The 8,607-nt window shown below is 53.9% G+C and overlaps 1 protein-coding gene across 1 annotated transcript in view; it reads left to right on the top strand.

Annotated features, from left to right (window-relative positions):
* Positions 1–503: 503 nt before the first annotated feature.
* Positions 504–8,607, top strand: part of LOC103251420 (ryanodine receptor 1-like) — a gene marked incomplete at its 3' end in the record, with an annotated part of 36,325 nt that continues 28,221 nt past the window's right edge. The window contains 12 exon segments of the mRNA XM_008050000.1: positions 504–521; positions 644–779; positions 861–956; positions 1,046–1,164; positions 1,840–1,973; positions 2,389–2,630; positions 3,172–3,364; positions 4,649–4,865; positions 6,266–6,370; positions 6,582–6,685; positions 7,101–7,184; positions 7,934–8,241. Coding sequence (XP_008048191.1) covers positions 504–521; positions 644–779; positions 861–956; positions 1,046–1,164; positions 1,840–1,973; positions 2,389–2,630; positions 3,172–3,364; positions 4,649–4,865; positions 6,266–6,370; positions 6,582–6,685; positions 7,101–7,184; positions 7,934–8,241 — 1,756 coding nt within the window.

Here is an 8,607-nt window from a genome sequence, read left to right on the forward strand (position 1 = left end):
AAAAAAAAAAAAAAAAAAAAAAAAAAGGAATGGGGTACTTGAAAGTGAGTAAGATGGAGGAAAAAAGTGTGGGAAGGGGAAACAGTAATTCAGTTCTGATTTTTTTTGTTTTTGAGTTGGAGTCTCACTCTGTCGCCCAGGCTGGAGGGCAGTGGCCGCTCCCGGCCATCGTAGCCTCAACTTGCTGGGCTCCGGTGACCCTTTCGCCTCAGCCTTCCAAGTAGCTGGAACTACAGGTGTGTGCTACCATGCCTGGCATATTTTTAGATTAACTGTAGAGATGAGGTCTCACCAGGTTGCCCAGTCTGGTCTCGAATCCCTAGGCTCAGGCAATCCTCTCATCTCCATCTCCAAAAGTGCTGGGATTACAGGCTGAGCCAACCATGCCCGGCCTCAGTCCTGATGTTAATAAGGATGTGTCATGTTGGGGATAGAGGCAGAGAGGTCAAGCACAGATTTGGGGAGCCAAGAAGGGGCGGAGGGTGATGGGATTGAGTAGCGACATGTTGCTAAAGGGGCTGGTATGGATCTTGGAACACATGGTCACTAGTTTTTGAGGGAATATGAACTAGTAAATACAGAAAAGACAAGGAAGGAGGGCCTAGGACTCCTACTGTGACATACCTTGTTTTTCCCACCTCAGGGGATGCTCTCTCTGGTCCTGAATTGCATTGACCGCCTAAATGTCTACACCACAGCCGCTCACTTTGCAGAATTTGCAGGGGAGGAGGCAGCTGAGTCTTGGAAAGAGATTGTGAATCTGCTCTATGAACTCCTGGGTAAGGGGCCCCAGTCCTGACTCCCCTGAGAGCACCCCGGTCCCCCAGTTCCATTGGATCTGACCCTTTTGCCACCCTCAGCCTCTCTGATACGTGGCAATCGTACCAACTGCGCCCTCTTCTCCACGAACTTGGACTGGCTGGTCAGCAAGCTGGATCGGCTGGAGGCCTCGTCTGGTAGGAGAACCCAAGGGGAGCGGGACAGGGGCTTGGGGAAGGACAGAGGGACCCTGGCCGCCTGGCCTCTCACTCTGGCACCTGGGCAGGCATCCTGGAGGTCCTGTACTGTGTCCTAATTGAGAGTCCGGAGGTTCTGAACATCATCCAGGAGAACCACATCAAGTCCATCATCTCCCTCCTGGACAAGCACGGGAGGAACCACAAGGTTGGCCCCTCACCCTGGACCTCTTACACCTTGAACTCTGAACCCTGACCTCTCTCCATGGCCCAGAACCCCTCACTCCCTCACTTCCCTCCTTCATCTCATCTCTTACCTGGATTCCACTTCCACCGACTTCCGTCGCAACACAAGGGTCTCAAGTTCTTGCCAGACCTTCCTCCGTGACCCTTGACCTTACTCTTTGACTCTTGACCTTTCTCGGTGATCCCTGACCTTCCGCTATCTCCACCTCCTCAGTCAAAATCTCCACACCAGCCGGACTTGGTGGCTCAGCCTGTAATCCCGTGCCTTTGGGAGGCTGAGGTGAGTGGATTGCCTGAGCCCGCGGGTTCGAGACCCGCCTGGGCAACTTGGCAAGACCTCATCTCTACAATAAATCAAAAATCAGCCGGGCGTGGTAGCACGCACCTGTAGTTCCAGCTACTCGGAAGGCTGAGGCGAAAGGATTGCCGGAGCCCTGCAGGCGAGGTTGCGGTGGCCAGGAGTGGCCATTGCACTCTAGTCTGAGCGACAGAGTGAGACTCCAACTCAAAAAAAAAAAAAAATCTCCACACCTTGTCCTGCTGCACTATCCTTTCCTTGTGATTTCCCTCCCTGGTCCTATCATAGACCCCTGCCCTGGTGCCTGCACACCCCTTGACCCCTGACCTTGACCTCCAGGTCCTGGACGTGCTATGCTCCCTGTGCGTTTGCAATGGCGTGGCTGTGCGCTCCAACCAAGATCTTATCACTGAGAACTTGCTCCCTGGCCGTGAGCTTCTTCTGCAGACAAACCTCATCAACTATGTCACCAGGTCTGGCTCTTCCCCTCAGACCCCAAAACTCAGAACCTCTCAAGCCTCCCCTGCCTCAGAGACAACATGCCCAAGTGGCTGTCCCTTCCTCCATCTCCCACCCCAGGATTAATGCTCAGTCCTCCCAGATGTCCACCCTTGCTTCCGCTTACCCTGGACTTCCTACTCCCCTTGTTCTCTCCTCCTGGCTCCATATCTGTCTGTCTCTCTCTCTCTCTCTCTCTCTATCTATCTCTTCTCTTTTTGCCTTGGCCTGTTTCTGTCTCTGTTTTTCTTCTTTCTCTTTCTCCCAGTCTTCCCCCTGCCTTCTCCATCTGTCTTGCATGTCTCACTGTTTTCTTCTCTCCCTCTCCCCAGCCTGGTCTTCCTCTCTGTCTCTCCCTCACCCACGTCTCCTGTCCCATCTCTTCTGCAGTATTCGCCCCAACATCTTTGTGGGTCGAGCGGAGGGCTCCACACAGTACAACAAGTGGTACTTCGAGGTGATGGTGGACGAGGTGGTGCCATTCCTGACAGCTCAGGCCACCCACCTACGGGTGGGCTGGGCCCTCACTGAGGGCTACAGTCCCTACCCTGGGGGCGGCGAGGGCTGGGGCGGCAACGGGGTCGGTGATGACCTCTATTCCTACGGCTTTGACGGGCTGCATCTCTGGACAGGTACTGGGCCCTCCCAGGGGACCCTCACCCCTGACCACTGACCCCAGGGGTGCAAGACTCTGACCACACACCTTGGGGTTCTCAGGATCCTGACCCTCAGAAGAGGCCAACTTTTGACCTCTTACCCCTCATTTCCCAAGACCTAACCCTAGAACCTCCAGAATCCTGGCCCTGATCTGTTTCCTCATAACCTTCAGAACTCTGACCCCAAGGAGGCATGACCTCTGACCCCAGAGATCCCAGAAGACTGCCCAGATTATTTTGACCTCTGATCTTTGACTTGTGACCCCAAAGGTTCCAGAATCCTAACTCCAGGAGGACTTAATCTCTGACCCCACAACTATCAGAATCCTCACCTTAGGGGAACCCTGACCTCTGCCCTTCATTTTAGAGCTATAGAACCATCTGTGGGAACACTCTCCCTTAGGCTTTCCAGGATACCGTCCCCATGGGATCCTCCACTATCTGTCCCTTGTCTCTTGATATCATTGGTTCCATGGAATCACTGACCTTTGACCTCTCCCTGGTGACCTCCATGCAGGACATGTGGCACGCCCGGTGACTTCTCCAGGGCAGCATCTCCTGGCCCCTGAAGATGTGGTCAGCTGCTGCCTGGACCTCAGCGTCCCATCCATCTCCTTCCGCATCAATGGCTGTCCTGTGCAGGGTGTCTTTGAGTCCTTCAACCTCGACGGGCTTTTCTTTCCCGTGGTCAGCTTCTCAGCTGGTATCAAGTGAGGACTTGCCCCTTCTCCATTGCCAGTTCTGAGACCTGGGACTGACCCAAGATAGCTTCTCCAATCACTCTGTGGCCTCCTATGAGGCCAGGACACAGCAGCCTACCATCAAGACTGGCTGGTGGTCAGGACCACTACATGATAGGCCTAGAGACCTCTGATGATTCCATATTCTGCCAAGACCTCAGACTGTTCAACCCCATGTCCTTCCATTGACTTCCAAGGTGGTGACCTCTGATCTCCTAGTGATCTCTCAATGACACAAGACCTTTCCAGTGACTCTCAATGACAGCAGACTCTCCCAATGACCTCATACTCTTCCAATAATTTTTCAATAATACCAGCATCTCCCAATGACTTTTCAATAGGCCTAGACTTGCCAATGACCCCTCAAGAATGCAGGAATCAGAGACTTCTCAATGACCCAATCCTTTCCCAGTGACCCCAAAATCTGAGTGTCTCTTGAAATCATTGGTTCCATGGAATCACTGACCTTTGACCTCTCCCTGGTGGCTTCCATGCAGGACATGTGGCAGTTGTGTTTATCTTATAATTATAACAAGCCGGGCTTGGTGGCTCAGCCTGTAATCTCAGCACTTTGGGAGGCCGAGGCGAGTGGATTGCCTGAGCCCATGGGTTTGAGATGCACCCGGGCAACTTGGTGAGACCTCGTCTCTACAATAAATAAAAAATTAGCCGGGTGTGGTAGTGTGCACCTGTAGTTCTGGCTACTTGGAAGGCTGAGGTGGAAAGATTGCTGGAGCCCAACAGCTCAAGGCTGCAGTGGCCGGGAGCATGCCACTGCACTCCAGTCTGGGCGACAGAGTGAGACTCCAACTCAAATAATAATAATAATAATTATTATTATTATTATTATAACAGACTCTCAGTGACCTACTTCTTGGTCTCCCAAAGTCTTCCAATATCCCCAAAGCTCTGAAGCTCTGTTGACCTGGGGTCACCTCCAAGGAACTCTCCATGACCTGCAATAACCTGAACTCTTCTGCAATAACTGCAGACTCCTCCCCCCTTCCCCTCTTAACTCCCTGATGACCCCATACTTTCTGATCCTCCGATGACTTTTCCTTGTGATATTCCTTTGACCCTAGACTTTCCTTTCTGGCCGCTAATGACCTCCATGACCCTATGACTGCCAGTGACCTCAAGTCTCCCCAGAACCTTCCACTGATTCCAGGATGGCTCACATATCCCCCACTTTCCATAGGCTCTCCCCGGTAACCACCCCTTCCCCCAATGAATGAATTCATTGTTCTCTCCCAGAGTGCGGTTCCTCCTTGGTGGCCGCCATGGTGAATTCAAGTTCCTTCCCCCACCTGGCTACGCCCCATGCCATGAGGCTGTGCTCCCTCGAGAACGACTTCATCTTGAACCCATCAAGGAGTACCGACGGGAGGGGCCCCGGGGACCCCACCTGGTGGGGCCTAGTCGCTGCCTTTCGCACACCGACTTTGTACCTTGCCCTGTGGACACCGTCCAGGTACTGCCTGTCCTACTGGTGACTCTCAGAAGTCAAAGGTGGGAGATTAATTCGACTAATCTTCACAATAATGCTACCGTGGATGCGGTATTGTGGATTGTAAATAAGTTCATATATGTGCTGGGCACAGTGGTTTATGCCTATAATCCCAGCATTTTGGGAGGCTGAGGCAGGCGCATCACTTGAGCCTTGAGTTCGAGACCAGCATAGGCAACATAGTGAGACCTTGTCTATACAAAAAATTTTAAAAATTAAGCGGGGCATAGTGGTGCACTCCTGTAGTCCCAGCTACTTGGGAGACTGAGGCAGAAGGATCACTTGAGCGCAGGAGTTGGAGGCTGTGATAAGCCATGATCGTGCCACCGCACTCCAGCCTGGGTGACAGAGAGAGACCCCGACTCAAGAAAACAAAGCCGGGCTCAGTGGCTCAGCCTGTAATCCTGCGCCTTTGGGAGGCTGAGGTGAGTGGACTGCCTGAGCCTGCGGATTCGAGACCCGCCTGGGCAGCGAGACCTCATCTCTACAATAAATCAAAAAATCAGCCAGGCGTGATAGCGCATGCCTGTAATTCCAGCTACTTGGAAGGCTGAGGTGGAAGGATCACCGGAGCCCAGCAGGTCGAGGCTGCGGTGGCCGGGAGCGGCCACTGCACTCCAGTCTGGGCAACAGAGTGAGACTGACTCAAAAAAAAAAGAAAACAAAAAAATTAATATATATGTATATATAAGGTGCTTAGCACGGTCCTGAGTAAACAGTAAGTGCTCAATAGAGTTACTTGTTACTAGTAGCAGTGATATTATCTCAGGAGTGACCTCACCATCTCCCTGTCCCCAGGCCAGAGCCCTGGGCTCCCCTCAACTCCTCTGCATCATGTCAACCTCATGTCCTGTCACCTAGACCTCTAGGACATCCCTCCCACCCACCTTTGTCTCCCCATAGCCCACCTCAGTCCAAACATCATTATCTCTTACCTGCAGAACATGAACACCATCAGTATTGGGCACCTACTGTGTGCCACTGAATCCTTTTGAGGTATTATGAGTTAAGTATTGTTATGCTTCTCATTACACAGAGAAGGAAAAACCCAGCACTCACTCCTTACACATATCCTGAGTGTCTCCTCTGGGTCTGGGCGGGGCAGGGCTGGAGACTCAGGTAGCCTCAGGTCTGGCCCTCAAGGAGCCCCCAGTCCACAGGGGAGACAGACCCACCCTTAATTCCAACGATTCTAAATCCTCACTTGGCATTCACCCTGGAGTCAAGGTGAGCCCTGAGGAGCAGGACTGCGTGATACCTGGAAGGGGGTGCTGGGGGAACCTGTCCAGGGCTCACCCATGTTGGGAAGAGGGGTCACCATGGAGGTGGTTGGAGGGACCTCACGCATGTCCCTCTGCCCCCAGATTGTCCTTCCTCCTCATCTGGAGCGCATTCGGGAGAAGCTGGCAGAAAACATTCATGAGCTCTGGGCGCTGACTCGCATCGAACAGGGATGGACCTATGGCCCGGTGAGGGGCTGCCTGCAGCAAGAGGGAGGCAGGGTAGACTTGCAGAAGGAAGAGTAGAATGGTTCACTGTGGGGAGGGGCCTGTGTTTGGGGGAGGAACTTTAGGGCACCGGGGTCTTTGGGCTGCGGGTAACAGAAATTGGGGACCACAGTCTGGGAGAGCTAGGGGGAGGGTAGGGGAACCCAAGGAGTTGACCCCGGGGTTTCTTCAGGTTCGGGATGACAACAAGAGGCTGCACCCGTGTCTTGTGGACTTCCATAGCCTGCCGGAACCTGAGAGGAATTACAACCTGCAGATGTCGGGAGAGACGCTCAAGTGAGTGGGGAGCAGGGTGTGGGGTGACTGCTGGTGGGAGGAAGGCAAGGAGAGATGGGAGGGGGACAGAGGAGAGAGAAGGACAAGAGAGGGAGAGAGAGAGACAGGCAGAGAGAGTGAGAAGGGGGACAGAGATTGTGAGAGAGAAACTGCAGAGGGCGAGAAGGAGAGGCAGAAAGCAGCAGACAGGAGGAGACAGACATGGTCAAAGAGATACACAGACAAAAAACCAAAACAAAGCCAAAAAATAGAAAGACAGAGCCAGAGAGCTCAAGACCAAGGTCAAGAGACATGGGGACAGAGCCTCCTAGATGCAGAGCAGATGTGGAGAAAGCTAGAGACCCAGAGGCTGGAGGAGGGGGCCAGGGCAGGAAGCTCTGAGGATGACTTGTTGCCCCTGCTCCCCCACTGCCAGGACCCTGCTGGCGCTGGGTTGCCACGTGGGCATGGCAGACGAGAAGGCAGAGGACAACCTGAAGAAGACGAAACTCCCCAAGACGTGAGTGTGTGCCGCTGGGTTCAGTCTGGCGGGCTGAGGACGCTGTACTGAGGGCTGGGGAGGTCGAGGGGTCTCATGGGAAGGCGAGGTCAGAGGTGAAGGGGCCACAGGTTTGGTGAAGGTTATGGGTTGGGGCCAGGGGTCAGGGCTGTAGGTCAGAGGTGAATGTCCAGGACTGAGGGGTTAGGTGTTCCAGAGAGAACTGGGTGTGAGTCTAGGATCCAGGGTCAGGGTCTGCCATGGAGCCAGGGAATGTGAGAAAGCAGAGGTCACATCTCCATGTTAGAGGAAAGCGGCCACTGATAAAAGGTAAGAATGTAGAGATTGAAGGTTTTGTAAGCATAAATGAAAGATTACAGGTCCTGTGTTTAGAGGTCAAGGACTCCAGAGCCGGGAATTTGGGAGAGATAGGGTCTGGGGTCAGAGGTAAGAAACCTCAGAGTTAGTGGTGAGAGGGCAGTGAGTTCCAGGGTTACAGATAGGGCCCCCAGAATCAAGATGAAGGGGTCACAGAGGCCAGAGGTCAGTGATGTCAAAACCCTCGCTAGGGTCATAGGATCCTGGGGTCAGAGGTCAGGGATCTCAACGCTTATTCTAGGAAGTCACAGAACTGTGATATTAGAGATCAAAGCGCAGAGCTAGGGATCACGGAATCCTGGGGACAAGGGCCAGCAGTCAGGGATCCCATAGCAGAGAGCCCAGAAGTGGAGGTGGAGGCCTCGCCCCACCGAGCTCGTGCACACCCACAGATACATGATGAGTAACGGGTACAAGCCGGCCCCACTGGACCTGAGCCACGTGCGACTGACGCCGGCGCAGACGACATTGGTGGATCGTCTGGCAGAAAATGGGCACAACGTGTGGGCCCGAGACCGTGTGGGCCAGGGCTGGAGCTACAGTGCCGTGCAGGACATCCCTGCACGCCGGAACCCTCGGCTCGTGCCCTACCGCCTGCTGGACGAGGCCACCAAGCGCAGCAACCGGGACAGCCTCTGCCAGGCTGTGCGCACCCTGCTAGGCTATGGCTACAACATCGAGCCGCCTGACCAGGAGCCCAGTGAGCGCTGACCCTGGCCCCAAACCCTGACTTGTACCCTGACTCGGACCCCAGCCCCTGATCCCTGACCTCTGACCCACTCAGCTCCTGAATGGGCTACATCTATAACACTGAGCAGACTTATGGGGGGGTCAAAGAGTGCTGATTCTTCTCTCAACTCTGATCCTTCCCCCAGCCCAGCTCTGAGCCTGATCTGACCACTTCCCCTGACCTGACTCAATCCCTGTCTAGGCTATGGCTACAACACTGAGCCTCCAGGCTAGCGGCCCACTGAGTGCTAGCCCTGACTCTGATTCCTGACATCCAGCTTTTTTTTTTTTTGAGTTGGAATCTCACTCTGTCACCCAGACTGGAGTGCAGTGGCCG

The sequence above is a fragment of the Carlito syrichta genome, unplaced genomic scaffold (assembly GCF_000164805.1).
Source record: "Carlito syrichta isolate Samal-C Ts95f unplaced genomic scaffold, Tarsius_syrichta-2.0.1 Scaffold142888, whole genome shotgun sequence".
In the NCBI taxonomy this organism is placed as follows: domain Eukaryota; kingdom Metazoa; phylum Chordata; class Mammalia; order Primates; family Tarsiidae; genus Carlito; species Carlito syrichta.